This window comes from Convolutriloba macropyga, chromosome 4 (assembly GCF_964194025.1).
Source record: "Convolutriloba macropyga chromosome 4, txConMacr16.3, whole genome shotgun sequence".
NCBI lineage: Eukaryota > Metazoa > Xenacoelomorpha > Acoela > Convolutidae > Convolutriloba > Convolutriloba macropyga.
The window spans coordinates 65,858,635-65,876,265 of NC_134471.1; the positions used below are offsets into that span (position 1 = coordinate 65,858,635).

Below are 17,631 nucleotides of genomic sequence, written 5' to 3' on the forward strand. Positions count from 1 at the left end.
AATGATAATAGCAAGTTATTAGCTAGCTGGCATCCTGATGTTTTTGCCATCTATCTCTGTTGATTTTATAAGATATATTTGAAAATTTTCCTACAATTTTATCAATGTCGATGTTGATTTGTCTATTTTTGGACAAATTGTGGCCTATCTGTCGGCTTTTTTCAAGTTTTCTGGACCTATATAGGACAATTTTCTGGCTATTTTTGCGCCTTCCGATCCCGTTTTTGACAATGTGGGCTATTTTGCTATTTTTGAACTCAGTTTGCATCGGACTTGTTTTGGTCGCTGTTTAGACCTGCCATCTCTTGGATTGGGACTTGCCAAGTATTGTCAAAGACCTGTGTTTAGATGTGATAATCTTTGTCAAGACTTGTTTTCAGATTCGTCAAGTCTTGGCCGGGACTTGGATTTAGACTTGTCAACTCTTGGCCAATATTTGGGTTTAGACTTGCCAACTCTTGGTCAAGACTTGGATTTAGACTTGCCAACTGATAGCCAAGACTTGGATTTAGATTTAGACTTGCCAACTCTTGGTCAAGAATTGAATTTAGACTTGCCAACTCCTGGCCAGGACTTGGATTTAGACTTGCCAATTCTTGGCCAAGACTTGGATTTAGATGTGCACCTTTTGGCCAAGATGTGCATATGGCTGAAAAATGACAGTAGCAACCTTGTGAATCAGTACTGTTATCAAAGTTGCAAATAGAAATTGACTTGGCGGTAAGCACGGGCAGTGAATAATACTTTTTCTTCGGTAATGTAAATTGGAGCATAATAAACTATAGTTCAAATCTACAAAAAGGTAGATTTCTGCATTAAAAAAAACAAACTCCAGAAATTAGCCTACCAGAGCAGAGATCAAATGGAACGAATTAGAAAGAATCTTGCCAGATGTCCTTTGATCTTGAATATTATTGTAAGGAATAAAAAATGCCTTTTTTGTCAACGATTTTTGCGGATCACTTTTTTATGAGACTTACAAGATAGACGCCTTTGTCTTGACTGGAGTTGGCAACATCTAATTGTCACGGTACAAACAATTAACGCACGAATTTCGGTACCCTCCCTATCGCACGAGTCGAAATAAGAATCCACGGTCAAAATCGGGTATCAGTTGATGCATTTAGCTTTGGAGTGCATCAACGAAAAGAGCTTGTACCGATAAATTAAGATTAGTCGAACGTGGATTTTTTTAAAAAAAATTAATTGCACAAACACTTGAATTGAAATGAAATGAATATATATCACCATCGTCTTTTACACTAATTGCATAAATTGGCACAATTCATAAGCAGTCCAGTTATTATAAATTAATTTTCAGTCATCTCATAAACCACAACTACATAAAACACAAAACAAATCATTGCTATTAACTTGAAATTCGTTCAACTAGTGCAGTTCAACCCCCCCCCCCAAAAAAAAAAAAACCGTACAAATTAAACATATGATTGTCGAACTAATAAGCCAATTATTATTTAGTTGCAACCAAAGTCATGTGCACTTTCAATGATCCACAAATTTTTCGCAAAAACTGAACAAGTTAAAATTTAACAATGAAATCAAAATTGAATTCTGCACTGTTTAAGAACCATAAAACTATTTCAATCATCAATTCTCAAATGTCACATTTTAAGTTTTTATAATTCAATGAGAAACACTAAAAGATTAAGTTTTTGTTTCCATTTTTACATCTATACAAGTTCAAATTAGCATCGAATCATAATTATCAGCAAATTGTGTTCCAGCTGACAAATTTTTTTTGAACAAAAACAACCAAAAACTAGACGAGATAGACAAAAGAATGTTACTTTCATCTGGAAAAATATCAATCCAGTATCGAGCACACAGCGAACTTAATTTGCTAACATAATAATCCAAAATTAAGTCAACAATCACACAAAGTAAGTTTTAGTTCAAAGTTAAAACTAATCTTAATCTATCTAAACTTGATTTTCATTCAAGTTTTCGTCTATTGCACTTTCTACCACGTCATTGTGACCTTGACTATTGCCAACAGTTTGACCTTGAACTTCGCTTCCGTTGTTACTTTGACCTTGAACAGCAACCGGCGGTATTTGACCTTGATTGACGTGATTTGGCGTCCCAGGACTCGAATAACACCCGCTATCTTCCGAAACCTGCTTGTGGTATTTTATGTCCGAATAAACATGCAAATCAACAGCAAACTGCACGCTGTTTGGGTTTGTAAAACTGCTTAAATTATACACACTTTTGCTTTGAAGCGCAGATTTTGGCATTTTTTTCAACTCGGCAATTTCGTCATTTTCTGTTTTTGCGCTATTTTGATCAATTTTTGGCATTTTTTGTTCAGAATTCTGACCAATTTTATCGTTATCCGGATTTTCGGAAGGTGTATTTTCGTTGTTAAATTGTTCGTATTGCCCTTGTCGATTTTTGCTTAGAGCTCCTAAATTTATATACATTGAACTTGGTCTCAATAACTGCGATTCGCTTGTCGGTTTTTTGTTAATCCATTCTGTGACGTTTTCTAAATTGACATAGCGAGAATTGCGCTTCGAATTTTCGCCCGAAATTTGGGCTGAATTTTCGTCCGAGAACTTGAGCGGCGAGTCGTATAGTGGGTTCGCGAATGACTTATTCGGCGCCGGGATGTTCAATGGTCGAGGCAATTTCGCATTGTTCAAAATCCGACTGTTTAAATGGCTGTCAAACGACTTACTACGAACGACGAAACTCGAGTCGCTATTTTGATGACGTAATAACCCGAATTGATTCGACGGCGTTCGTAATGGCGTCATACTGCTTTGTCGTTTGAGTTCACGAATTCCGTTTAAAATTTCTTCAGTCGTTAGTTCGCTATCGTTCGTTTCAGCTCTTTGACGAAGTCGAGGGTCACTAGTATTACGACTCAAATCTCTAGACGTCGTGCTAACACTTCGATTGCGTGGGTTCCGTTGGAAAATTTGGCTCCTTTTGGGGAATATTTCGTGGAAGTAAGCTAAGTAGACGATGGGTTTAATAAGGGCGCAGTTGATATAGGGTAGGGTTCGTAGCATCAATTGAAGGGTGGCGGACGGGGGGTAGTTTAGAAGGTCCATGAATGTTTCGATCATCGCAGTTGAGACACTCAGGGCCAGAGTTAGCATTCCGATCACAATTATCGTGTGATAAAACTGAAACACAAACGCAATGTTGAAAATATCTTAAGGAACCGAATTGTCTTTGTGAACCACTTTATCTCCATGTCAACTTCATCGTTTTTTTATCGAGCAAACAAATGAACAAATTGTTTTTTTTTCATAACTAATGATGAACAAACTAGAATGCTTTTTTGCGCTGATACCAGAACAACTGATTCCCGAGAACTAGGAGTTGAAAACGGGCTCGCGGATCATTGAAAGATATTTAGCCAAAAAAACTGTAGAGGAATACCAATCGAAAAATTTAACCCGCCAAATAATAGGACAACTCAATGTTGCAGATTGCGCTTTCAAAATTCTACTTGTGCACTGATTTTACGATTTTAGCAGTCCAGCAGTTTAATAAAACAAAATACGAAATCAAAATAGAACTGCGAATTGAAATCAATAAAAAAAATTCTAAGTTCACTTCGTCTTGAAACCGACCTTGCCATTTTGTCGCCATCAGTTAGGTTTTTCCATCTTTCAAAAACAAATCAATTTTGGTTCTACTTCTTTTCACCCCGATTCATTTAACCCCTCTATCATTTCAACCCTCTATCATTTCACCCCGCCAATTACAAGTTGGCACAGCTGTCATTTTTTGTCATAATTAGGTAGATAACGGGCTGCTGAGGCATGGCTAAGTGATTATTTTACTAATTTAATAATAAAATTTTGTAACAAACTCGTACAAGTATTACTAACTTTATAACAAAACTCAAAACTTGTACGATTTCAAGAACTGACTTCAAGTTTAACTTCTACTACTGACCTTGGCATTGGCGACCGTAAGTTCGTTTTTGAACCTGGCGGCTCTGAATTCAACGATTGGCAAAGTGAATCTGGCACAGATGACGACTACACACGAGGGCACAAACTGGAACAGAATCATGTCGCCCAATCTGAAGGACGCCAGCTGGATGAATGACAAATGGGAACCTGAAATACAATTACAGAATTCACACCTAAACATCATTAAAGTCGTAAATCACCTTGAAGACAAACTATTGAAGTATTAAAGCCCCAGAAACTAATTCGTTCCTAGAATGGCCTTTTTGCGGCTCAAGGATGATACGGTGTTTGATTAGAACAGAAAATGTGAGAAAACAGAGAACTATTCAGCACCAAGTTTTCTAAAGTAAAAATAATTTCTATACAAGTTTTAGAGTCATAAACACAAATCACATAAGTTTCACCAATTCAATATTTCTCAAAATAACACAAAGTGACGATAGAAGCCGGTGGGGCTAACCGACAAAATCAAAACAAACCTACAAACAAAAATTATTTAAAACTTTGTCATTGGCCGATACGTGACAAAAACAAAAATTTTGTGCAACTATTTTAGTCCTGGTAATATTTTTTATGCAAGGCTTTGTGCAATCGATTTTTCGACGAGCAATTTGTCAGTCTCAGCACTTTTCAAATGACCTTGTATCACTTAAAATTGTTATCAATCAGAGTTTAAAGCTGTTTAAACTAACCTGCGGTTGTTCAATAATAAAACTCAAATGTGAAAAGCTCCAAAAATGATTAAATGGATCCTTCGTTGAATTAATTTAAATCATTTATCATTTAACCATTAGCTCTAATAAAGTTATTTTCACGCGCTAAGGGATTACCCTTTCCTGCTGATGCAGTTTTTAATACAGCTCCCCGAATGCCCTCATTTGAGAGCAACTTCTTCGACATTAGTAAATTATATTCTTCTTAATAGACCCTCATTCGAGCCAACTACTTTCTACAACGACAAGATGACAAACAAAAGTAGTGCAATCAATAATTCCAGCTGCAAAGAGAACCAAGCAGAGTAAATACTGTTCGAGAACGTCCTCTAATGTATCTAAAGCACGTGTCAGGGAGCTTTCCCTCCCATCAATCGGACAATCATTGTCAAAAATGCGAAAATCAATAGTTTTAAGATAGTTGGATTAGGACTGGATATGGAAATGGACGTGGGCAAGGCAGCTATCAAAGAAACCTACCAGGCAAAGATAAGCCTAGAGCGCATCAGAAGCGGAGCCAAGAAAGCGCCAACCCCAATAAGGAGAGCCTTCGTGAAGTAAGAGACCAAAAACACATTCTTGATCAGCAGCAGCTTGATGATCGATGTCACCCATCAAAGATGTGAAGAAACAAGACGATAAGTCATGCCCTCCTCTCTCCTCTTCGAAGACATGGGGTGGTGATGTAGTGTTATCAGTGCCATGACTGGTCACAAGTCAAATGAATGATCCTAAGAAGCCAGCTGTCTCAGATGTGGTAGCGATCACGAGCTGCTTGGCTGCACAGTCCTCAAAAAACCCAAATTGTGCCAACTGCCCAGGCAACCATGCTGCTAGCAAGACGGGCTGCAAAATATGCAATGAGGAGGCATTCGTGAATCAATTGCTCAGTGAAGGACCTACCAAAACTCCTCACAACAGCCAAGCGAAGATCAGTCACGCCGTCGTCAAAAAGGGCCAGACTATCAAAGATCAATCTCAACCAGTTCAACCAAGAATGCAAATAAACCCAAACAGAAATCTTCATCGAAATGAAGCACAAACTCCTCAATCTGCCTCTCAAACCCAAAGGCAAGAATGGCAACGGACTGACAGAACTCCTTCTAACTGAACAACTACCGTCAGTGCGATCGAATACATTAAGTTTGACTGACCCAACCCCTTCCAGAGGACGACTTAGAGGATCGGGGAAATTGACTGCTCAATAAGTTGAGTTCAGACTGAAAGACAAGCTGACGAAACCTTACTCGAATCGAATCGAATAGTTCGATCCTCTAGGAAATTTTTCTGTCCTACACAAATTTTTATTAAATAAATTCTTCACAAAGTTAACATTAAAAATGATAAACACTCCGATAGCAGACAATAGTCACAGACCCAAAAATCAATACCACAAATCAAAAATCAGGTGAGATTTGCAAATTTTTTTGCAGTTAGAAGACGTTCTAAAAAAACGTTTTCCAGCATAATGTAAAAAAATTAGGCCCTCAATTTTAGTTCACAACCACTTAAACAAATATCTTCTGCTATTCGTTGTTGCAAAGTTCATCACTTTAGCAGTAAATTTGATGAAAAGTTTTATATAATGTCCTTACTGACACTCCACCATTTTAGTTTTTGAAAATGAAGAACCGATATGGATACCTATAGGTGACAACATTCTTATCTTGCAAGATTTCGCAAGTTATGGAAGTAGTTCTAAGAACTTGTAAATGGATAGTTTCTCTATAAATATCCCATAACATGAACAAGTTTTAAACAAAAATTCTCTTAAAAAGATCTTAAAAGGTAAATACTCATCGAAAAGAATTTTTTAAACAAAAATTGGCAAATGTCACTATGATAAAAAAAAATGTCACTCAACCTGCTTTATACCATCAACATGCAAGTTTCAAAATGCCCAAAGTTCAAGGAATTCAACTTTCGGCTATGCATACAGGACCTTTTGACACTTCAAACTTTCGCTATTTAAAAAATGGAACGCGCGTGTTTTAAGTAAACGTTACGTGACTCTGATGATTGTCACTGCAAAAATATTGAGCAGCCGATCAATGAAAATGAAAGTTAGAATTTCGAAGTGACTTCAGCCGAGTCAAGTAAACTTTTCCGAAACATCCACTTTAAAAAATTTATAAATTGGCACTCTATATAGGAAAAACTGGCTGCTACTCTATAATCTGGCACCGTACAGATCTGGCATTTTAAAACTTGTACGTAGGTGGTTCAATGTATTGATACTCGATCGGTTCTACCGGCATTGCAGTTTTTTAAATTCTGTAAAAATTTAAAAATTAAATTCAAATCAGAACAACAGAGTCTGGTTATACATTAACATTTAAAGAATCATTTAATGAAAATAAAATAAATAGTTTAATGCTTATACTAATAGTAGTTATAAACTCTTGTCTATCTCCTAGAAAAAGTTAGAAAGCGGAGTTAACCGGATGATGACTAAAATAATTAATTTTTTGATTAAATATTATGGTTGAAATAGTATTTAATGTTTCCATTAACAAAACAAATTCTTCTCCATTCAATTTGTTTTCAGTATATTCACCTTTTTGTTTAATTTTATAATTTCAATTTACACTTTTTACAGTTTTGAAGTTTTGAAAAACAACTCAACTATTTCATTAGATTAAAGAATAGATTAAAGTGACAAAAGAACTAATTTGACAACAGTTCTGATAACAACAGAACTAAAGAAAACAGCAAAAATCAACTGTTTTATTGAACAGATCAAAATATGAACAGAAATAACAACAGAAATACTGACCATTGACAGTATTGCACAGTTGGAAGTGAGAGTTGTCTCTGAGTACACAGTGTGCGTATGACGTCACAGCCATGGCCCCTGCCATCCTCGCCAGAGACACGAAAAACAGACACAGAGTAGTGCCACACGTGTTACCTCCACACACCTGCTCCAACCTCTCTTTGCCACTTGTACACGCAAATCTAAAACAAAAATGTGATGAATATGAGCTCGCACTTCTCTTTAAAAAAAACTTTGCACTCCTTTTCGCAAAAAATCAAATTGATAATTGGAAAAACAAACGTTTTTTTTTTCACTTATCAATTGATGATGAATTTGAATTCCATAATCATCAATCTGAGCAACTGGTACCCTGGGTTTACCACCATAAATATTTCGTGGAAACCATGCGTACGACATGTATGGTTGTATGGCTTCTTTGATACCAAACATAAGACCATACAAAAAATTAAAGGTTATCGCACATGAAGTCTTTTGGATCACGTAGTACAACGAATACATCGTAGTTGCAATTTACCTTCAACAAGAAAAAAAATCTGGTGTCTTGTGTACCATATCCAGGACCATAGACTTTTATGGCCTATACAAGATCGTAAAACTTTTTTGAACAATCTTTTTTTTCGACCCATAAAAGCTTACAACTTAGGGAGAGTTTCAGACAAAAAATGTAGATTCAAATATTTCTCATGAAAAAACTTTTATCGTGTCTTGCATACCATATTCAAGACCATAGACTTTTATGACCCATACAAGATCATTAAACGTTTTTGTGCAAACTTAATTTTTTACTCGAAAAAGTTCTTCACATTTTAAAATTGACTTTTTTCCAATACTTGAAAGAATAATAATCTTTCCAGGTTTTCGTGGCAATTATTTCCACAAGTTGAAATTATTTATCGAAAGCAATCGTGTGTTTCAGTTGTTCAATGGTTGATTTTGACAAAATTTTTCCAGCTCTTCCATTCTGCCTGCCTTTTTTTCCATATTTATCAAGAATCTCTGTGCAAAATTTCTTCTAATCAATTTGTGCAAAAAATTCAGTTTGTTAGCAGTTTTTCGCAGTTAGCATGTTTGTAATTTGGTAATGAGGCCCAAATCTCAATTTGATTCTTAAATAAAACGGAGAACAATACTGAACTATTTATTCAATATCCTTAAATTTTTTGAGCTCAAATCTGGCTGAAAAAGTTCTAGTTTGAAAAACAACTGGCCATTAACTATACAGATAAATAGGAAAACAAAGGAAAACAGAAACAACAAATTTAGGCTCCAAATTTTACGTAATTGCAACTCAACGCTTCTTAATCAGTTAATGGAAGCACGTCCATCTGATAACTTGAACTAACAAGCCTCGACCAAAAACTAGAGACAAATTCTGACAAGAAAATCAGTTGAGCCGAAAACTAGGACAGAAGTTTCTTTCAAACTTAAGGACTTTATTCCTTCCAAAAATAAAATCCATGTCTTCATTAATCTACGATCATTTTTCTATAACCATCAAACCTTTTGCAAAACCAATTGGGATTCAAATTTGTTCATGGACAAGAGAAACTTTACATCATTTTTGAAAAGCAATAAGCTTTTGTTCTTGAACTCTTTTGTTCCTGAACTCATTTGAATCCCAACTGATTTTGGAAAAGATTTGATGGTGATAGGCAAATATCGCAGATTCGTGAACACGTAGAATTTTTTTTGGTAACAAATTTATTTTTGCTAGGTTATTCTGAAAAATTTAAGCACTAAAATCTTCAAATTTGGAAATTATTATCAAAAGTTCAACGCAACGCAAGAGGACTTAGTGAAGTGTTAAAAACGTATAAAAACATAACAAGGAGGCTCGTTAATGTGCGTTTGCACATGGTGTTCCGACCCGCGCTATTCTACATTTTCGACTTAATTGTCAACCAAATGATGAGATAATCAAAAATATGTGTTTGAGTTAAAAAAATCTTTTACACTAACAATTACAAACTGAATTAAATAAGGCCATGCCTCATTAAAACGCTCACGAGATCTGCTATTAAAAAGACAACGAGAAAAAAAAACAAACCACAAAATCAGCAAAAACGAAAATTTCACAGCAAAAAACTCAATATTTAAATTTAAAACCACCTTGTAACAATGTCAAAATGCAATCAGATAAAACCTTAGCTTCACATATTTACTCTTTCGTAACTACACAGCAGATTGGATTTTTCCTTAATGGGATGAGGAAACAAATCGACAAAAAGTAATAATGAGGCAAAATTCAAAAATCAATCAGCATTTTTAAAAACGATTCATAACTTCATACGTCTCAAAAAACCTTATTCTTTAAAGAAATAATTCCCGATAAAATTTTTCTAAAAAAGTCCATAGGACCTCTATTTGTTAAGACTAAGTCATAGAAAAGAACTAAAGTTGTAGAAAAACCAAAAAAAAAAAATTTCGAAAACAAAAACTATTGGAGCCATTAAAACCATTAGCTTTATCTGAATATTGTTTCTCTTATTTCAATATTTCTCTATCAAAATTCAGCTAAAAGTTATACTGAACGATTAAATAAGTTCACTCCGTCCTTAATTGAAAATCATTGGGATCTGTTACGCGAATATGCAAAAAAAAAAGAAAAAGAAACTCAAATATTGAACACCCACAAAACTTTTATGAAAACGCGTATCGTCCATCAAACGAACCATCAGTTATGAAACAATATCCATAGACACGTTAATTTTTGAAATACATGCAATTGAATGAGACCTCTCAGTGATGAGAATAAGTTACAAGTTGATGAAAAGAGCAAAAACTGAAAAGTTTAAAAAATTGTGAATACGAATAGTATCATTAAATTTAAGGCTATCCGCTATAAACTAACTGTATTGAGAAAAATCATTTATTCAGTCCTCAATGAGAAGATTATGAGACCTCTCAGCGTTTCGCGACTTTAAAAAGAATAAAATACAGTCAAAAACAGCAAAGCAAAAAAGAGAGAGAAAAGTGTCGAAGCCATTAAAAAGTGAAATTTTCAGTAAAAACGTTCAATCTTCAATTATTCTTTAACAGCAATGGACTGATTCTTCGTTTAAAAATGTGACTTCAAAAATCAACAAAAATGAACAAGTATATCAAAACCACCAAATTTTCCGAAAAACACGTAAAATCAACGCCATCAAATTCAAAAGATTACAAAGGAAACCAATAAATACGCTAAGTTATGCCTCGATGGGAAGACTATAAGGTTTGCGATTCGTAATTTATCGATAAGACATCAAAATAAGTCTTATGATTATGAAAATAACAACAAATACACGCGAAAATCAAAAAAATCAATAGAAAAGTGCAAGAAGATATTGTCGAAGCCATTTAAACCATAAGCTTTTCTCTGGAAACTTTCTCAATGATCCATTGAACGTTTTTTCTGAACAAAAGAGAACCACCAAACGATCAGTATGATGATAATGTTATACGATTTCAAAAGGAAGAAAATGAGAAAAAAAATCCAAAAATTTAAAAAAAAAATTATGAAAACTCGAGGCATCGAATTCATAAAACCAATAGTTAATAGTCACAATCGCTATCCAGATTGATATTAGTTGCAGGAGAAAAGAAAGAGGTCCTGCCAGTACTGAAAAAGACATACAGTTCAAAAAAAAGGTTTAAGGTTGGTTAATGTTAAAAAAAAATTGAAATTTTTTTTAGGGTCTTAACAGCCATTAATGTAATAATAATTATGGTTCCTGCGAAATCGCAGCGGAACAGCATTAAGCCTACAGTAGCCTGTTCTCAGCTGCCCTTTTTCTTATTATTCCCCACATTTCAGACTGATCTTTTTATGAGCAAAATTGCTCTTTTTTGGTGACTATAGCCACTTTTTTTGCGTCTGAAACTTTCACGTGGTACCATCATTGCAGCCAACATTGGTCAGGCTATGGTCAAACTGAAACTATGGTTAAGTAAGAGCTCAAATGTCTACTCAAAACACTAGATAGATTCACTTAATGTTCATTAGGGAGCCCATTGCACTTTTAGTCAACGAGTCAATACTATACGACTCCAAAAACTTAGTAAAAGCTCAAAAAAGAAAATCAAAATTTCATTTGAAAAATCACGAAAACTCAGAGTCGAAGCCAAAAAAAACACGAGCAATTACTTGAAAACGAATTGTTTGTTCATTGGGCTTCATTTGACTGTAAATCAAATTTTTCATTAACAAAAACTAGATATGAAGAGTGACTAGTCGCTAGGTGACCAAAAAAAAACAAAAAAATGAAAAGTTTTCAAAAAAAAAGAGTTCTGAAAAAGAATTCAAGTTTTTTTTACAGTAAACTTCCCTATGAGACTAGAACTATTCTTTTTTAGCGCCTTTCCTCTATTAGGAACTCCAAAATGTTTCACTTTATGGCCTGAAATCTAATTTTGAATTAATATTTTAATAAAAAATATATTAATTTGAAGAAAAATTACACTAAAAGTGAACAAAATCAAGCCAGATGTCCTGTGTTCACACAAAATTTTAAACCTCGATAACTCCTAGGAAAAAAACGAAATTCAAAAAAATCTTTTTAATTCCTAGCTCTAAGCTGGACGAGCTCTTCAATGATACCACTCAGATTTCTCTACGATGAAAATATCGATCGGCCAAATGTCTGAACAAAAACAAAACCATTTGAGTATATAATTCCTCGCCCCACAAGTGGCGTCAGAACAACAAAACGACTAAAGAATCATTACTCAAGCATAGTAAAAAACTTATCTTTCCATACCATACTGTTACCTTTCTTTTGCACGTTTAGAATACAATAAAAGAAGCGCAAATTATCAGACCAGTATAAACCCAAATTGATTGGATGGAGATATATATAATATATATATATATATATATATATATATATATATATATATATATATATATATATATATATATATATATATATATATATACAGACAAAAAAGTTAACTATGTTAAAGGTTTATCGAAACAATAGAGCAAAAATTTTAGAGAAGATTAAAAAATTTAGAGTAAAGATTAAAAAGACAACAATACTTGTCCATTTAAACAGTAGCTGAAGCATCTTCTATAAAAAAATAGGCACAAATTAGTGCTTAGCCGATTTTAACTTTTAATATAAGGAAAATGACCTCAAATTACAAATAATGCAAAAATAAAGAAATATCAAAATTTGCTCACACATATTTTTGACTTGATGTACAACACTGCACAAACAATTTGATTTTCAAAACGCATCCAAATTAACGACTGCTTGTGGTGTTTTATTTTAATGGCTTTGCTGATCTATGCCAAATATTACAGTTTTATGAAATGGACAAAAAATATTGCCGTCTCTTTACGTTGTATTTGATCAAACTGTAATGCAAATTACTGTTACATGACAACTTACCCAATTGAGGTTGATTATCAGAACTTTAATGTCATTAAACTCTAATATCGTCTCAACATTTCTCGAAAAAAGCACTTTAAACAAAAAGTAATTTGAAACTCTGCAATACTCACTGATAGAGAAATATGACCATAAGAGCCATATTCGAGAAAGCATTGGCGCCCATTAAGAACCCTCTGACGGAGTAACAGGAGAATTCGCCCAGAACCCAGTTGTCATATGAGTCATCAAAGGTCATGAGGTCAACAGTGAAATGGAGAGCCACGAATACCAGGTCGCCCAGTGAGACTAGAGCTAAGAGAGAGTTGCGAGTTTGACGACGTTGCAGGATTCCTCCGAGGACGATGCAGGCGTTCGCTGAAAAAAAAGACAAAATTTAGTATCTAATAAAATTTAGTATTTCAATATAGTGACGTATAAACCATACCGATGTCTGTGGTTTAGAAAATTGCTTCAATCTTGGATTTAAAACTCATTTAAAACATTACAAATTGGCTGCAATGTGACAAATTTTATCAGAGTACTCGAGAAAAATGATCAAAAAAGCTTCATATTGATTCTCGGATTTTTGTTCGTTTTCATCAATAAATAATTTAACTGGCGAAATATTACTCATCCGAAGTCTGCTAAAACATGGGCATAGAAAAGAATATTACTATTTGAATTTTGGTCGATCAAAGTTTTGATTGTTTCATAAACGCGATCACACGTTTTACAACCAAGTTGCCCCGAAAAAGTAGGCGTGAACGGTTCGAGAGCAAACTTATGAATTTACTAACCCAATACTCCCCAAACTGCCAAGAACCCAAACACGACACTTTTCCACGCTGCCACCTTCTCTGTGAACCCTTCTGGTTTGTTAAACACACAAATCGTGTAATTTGTAAACCTCACGTGTCTCAAGGGTCCCCTCACATTTTCGCAAATTGGGTACAGCGGGTTTGTGTCTCCCGGGCACGCTGCAGGCAATTTTGCGGGAAAATCTATCGGGTTTCAGACCCTGATTTAGCCCACTTTTGTACCCCATTGGTTCTTCAGTCGTGGGTTCGGGCTTCGGCATGAAATCTTTCAAATCGACTATGAATTTGCCCGATTTTTCGCCAGATTCGTCGAGTTGTTTGTATGTTGCGTCATCGGTTACGTAACAATTCACGTGAAGGAAAAATGTCACGAATAGATAAATAGTTAAATGATAAGATGAATCATTCATTGCTCTAACATCCATCTTTATCGTTAATATTCCTAAACAAAATCATAAAAATTGCGAATAATGCGAAGTAAAAAATATTCAAGAATAATGTAACGGCGTGGATAAGATTAAAAAAGAACTTTTTGCTTAATGAAAGTTGGAGTAATTTTTACGTGACAAAAATAAGCAAAAAATAGAAACCGCAGATAAAGTTTCACAACGACAATCGGGATATTTTTAATTTTTGCTTATTTTTAAAATAATTTTACAAGTTAAAAATTATGTAAATCGTTTTTATTTGAGCAACAAAAAAAATCTCATAAAATTGATAGAGATGCAATAAAGTAGTAGGCAAATTTGTCTCCAGATAAGAAATATTTTTTACAGAATTAGAAGATGGTTTTGAAGAAGGATAATTTTACATGAATTTAGCTTTCCAAATATAAAAACAAATCAGGAAATATAAGATTACAAAATCTGGTTAAACTAACTATATATAGCCACAGCAACAAAATAATAAAAAACAACTGGGAGATTAAAGGCACACAAATCAGCATCGAGATTTTAAAATATCCAAATTTTCAAAGAATTTTCAGCCGCTTTTTGATGGAGAAAATGAAAGCGGTCTAAGATCCCAAGTGCCGTTCAAAAGGAGTGAACGGGTTAAATTTCAAATCGCGGGTTCTCCTTTAAAGCTTGAAAGGGTTAAAATTTGCAGTCGGGTCTTCCTTATTGATAAATAACTAAGTTAAATTAAATTAAATTGCCCAATATGAGTCACGCTTTCGGGTCGCCTGAAACAGTTATAATTAATAATTAAGTTAGTGATAAATGTTAATTTAACCTTTTAGTATAAAATTTTGTCAAAAATATGACTGAGAAATTTTAGCAAATATGGAAAATTTACATATAATGGCTCGAAATTTACAAAATTATGGAAAATGATAGTTTTAGAAATCGTAAAAGTGTGTCTAGGTGATATGTGTTTAAGTTAACATAGAAACGCAACGTATAAGGGTAGCGTTATAATTAAAACGTGTTTTTTTAAAAAAAAATCTGAGCAGTTGAAAAAAAATGTTTTCCACTTGGAAAACAAAACTAAGATGGAAAAGAAAACAACAACAGTATAGCTATTAGTTCACACACAGTATATAGTAAGTGATGATGAATATATGAAGTAACCTAGGATATAAAGCTATATGGATAATATTTATATTTCCCAGGTAATTGACCTTTCCAATTTTCCCTCTTCCGATGAGTGACTCACTTCTAAAATGGAAGTGAATAATTTGTGGGGCGGGGTACTTTCTATTTGCCCTTGTCAGCGTATAGGTTTATTTACAGCTAGTAACAAATAGAGGATTAAAAAGCAATTTCTCACATGTAAATGGGAAAAATGATTTATAGCTGAGGAAAAAATTTCCGAACAGAAAATAAGGGAGAATTTTAAGTTCCTATTTGAGGAAAATGAGAAAAAAAAACAGTCAAATTCAGTAAAAAAAAAGCTGAATAAAGTTATTTAGAACAACCAGCAGCAAAAAATACAGGGAAAAGACAAAAATTCCTTTTCCTATTTGCGGATTAATTTGATGTGGAAAAATGAGGGGGAAAATAAAATGTCTAATTCAGTGGGAAAATTGGGAAAAAAAGGGAATTACTCATGAACAAATACGCCTTACCTTTAATTCCCGCTTTTAGTGCAGCTTCTGCATTTAGAACGAACTAATTCACTAAAATTACTCACGCTTTCAGTGCAAATGTGCTTTTCAACTGCGAGTTAATGTAAATTGAGTGCGTGAGTTTGCACAAATGCTGCAAAATCAACGATTTGTAGTCGCGTTTGTTTGGCGCTTTGCGAGGGGGGATTAAAGCAGTAAATAAACAAATTAAGAATTAACAAAACGTTGAGTAACGTTTTGATAAATATTGTTTTAAGGTCAATGGAGGTTAATTTCATGCAGGTTTCATTTATAGTCGGCGTTTTATGCAACTAAGAAAAGAAATTAGTATGTTTTCTATTAACGCAATTAACGGGCAAAATTAAGTAGGCCAATTAATCGTAAAGGTGCTCGAGTGCGTTTTGGTTTGGCGGGAATTGTGCCAATTCTTGATTATACTCGACTGAATAGCGGATAATGAAAATTTTCTATCCGATTAGTAAACGTTTTCGCGTTCTTGAATAATATAAGCTAAACAAAAATGCCATTTTTACTATCAAATTTGGCGAAACGCGTGCTGATTTTGTCGATGCGAAAATTACTTTAAAGAAGACAATAATTTTGTGGAATTTGCAAACTTTTCAAATTTGATGGAATCAGAAAAAGTACACCTTTTTTTCTGTCATACTTCAGCGGGTTAAAGTTCTTGCTACAAATTTAACGCTTCTTTCGTAAACAAACGTAAATTGCTTGCGTTTAGGACATCAATTTCTTGCTTTGAGCAGCGAAACTTATCCTAGTATTATTTGGGAAATTAGCTTACATTGTGCTATGACTCATATTTGTTCAGATGCACTATTTGAAAGAATGTGAAATGAATTCTTTGATGACGTAATCTCCCCACAGACTCTGCTTGCGTCTTTCTAATCAAATGGAAAAGAAAAGCTAGCAAGACATGTGGGCCGATTAAGCGATGAGAAATAGGATAAAAGGTTTGTTTGATAAACTATCTGTTCAATGTTAGTGTGTGTGAACAAAAGGCATGGAGATTGTTAATAGTTATTGCAAAAAGCTAAGGGAAGTTATAACTACAGTAGAAATATCTTCATTTTTGACAAGTTATAAAGTTATCAACTAACCTGCCGTCTAGTCAGTGATTGAGATAGTATTTAAGGAGTGAATTGAATTGTTTGCTCACACTCGCCCTTTTATTTGTGACGTTGTTGACATGTTTATCTATCACTGCTGTCAGTGAAATGAGTTGCACATGTCAAATTTATCATGACTAACATTTGAGAAATTTTAGGCTGATTCACACGGTTGATTTTGGGTTTATTTTGGGTTTTTGATGGGCTGAGCTTAAGGTACAGTCAACATCTATTTTTAGACGCCGCAATTCTTGTTCAGATTTTTGTATTTTTGTTGCGATTGTCCCGGTTTTTATGTTACCGCCAAATTACTTCACCCAATTACATCTAATGGTATTTCCATCAAAAATGCTAAGAAAAATTACCTTTGGGCGAGAGAAATAGGGCCACATGCCACCTTAGAATTGAATTTTGCTCAAATTTTTGTTTTTTTTAGAAAGACTAACAAACAATTCCCGTACAGAGCTTAAAATGATAACAAAAATTGTGATTACTTTGTATAGTATTTTACAAAATTTTCAAAAAAAATCAGTAGGAGAAAGTGATTGTAAGCAATTATTCAGAAATAGACCAAAGCTCAAAGCTCGTGTTTCACTCTAAGCTCGTCTTCTGAATTTTCATCGGGCTGCAGAGGAAGGAGAGTTGAGCGCCCAGAGGACTGGGCAAATAAAAGAAAACAAAAGTTTATATCAGTGAAGCAAGAAAGACAATACCAATTCTGCTGGTTCCCGATATCGGCTCTTGTAAGATCATATGGCTTAAAAAGCGCCAAAATAAACCTCAAAGGACCACATTGGCTCAATTACAAATATG

At 34.1% G+C, this 17,631-nt stretch overlaps 1 protein-coding gene across 7 annotated transcripts in view; it reads right to left on the reverse strand.

Moving 5' to 3' along the window:
* Positions 1 to 1,556: 1,556 nt before the first annotated feature.
* LOC142337834 (uncharacterized) overlaps positions 1,557 to 17,631 on the reverse strand; it is a 19,346-nt gene continuing 3,271 nt past the window's right edge. The window contains exons 1-6 of one of the 7 annotated variants that reach the window (XM_075387374.1): positions 16,494 to 16,514; positions 13,603 to 14,065; positions 12,937 to 13,180; positions 7,446 to 7,627; positions 3,937 to 4,103; positions 1,557 to 3,155 (exon numbers count right to left, since the gene is read on the reverse strand). In XM_075387374.1, coding sequence (XP_075243489.1) covers positions 1,941 to 3,155; positions 3,937 to 4,103; positions 7,446 to 7,627; positions 12,937 to 13,061 — 1,689 coding nt within the window. In that variant the 5' untranslated portion in view covers positions 13,062 to 13,180; positions 13,603 to 14,065; positions 16,494 to 16,514 and the 3' untranslated portion in view covers positions 1,557 to 1,940. Of the gene's footprint in view, positions 3,156 to 3,936; positions 4,104 to 7,445; positions 7,628 to 12,936; positions 13,181 to 13,602; positions 15,215 to 15,244; positions 15,462 to 15,691; positions 15,717 to 15,756; positions 16,074 to 16,493; positions 16,515 to 17,631 lie in introns of those variants that run through there. The other 6 variants (XM_075387372.1, XM_075387373.1, XM_075387370.1 and 3 more) reach the window with 6 other exon arrangements.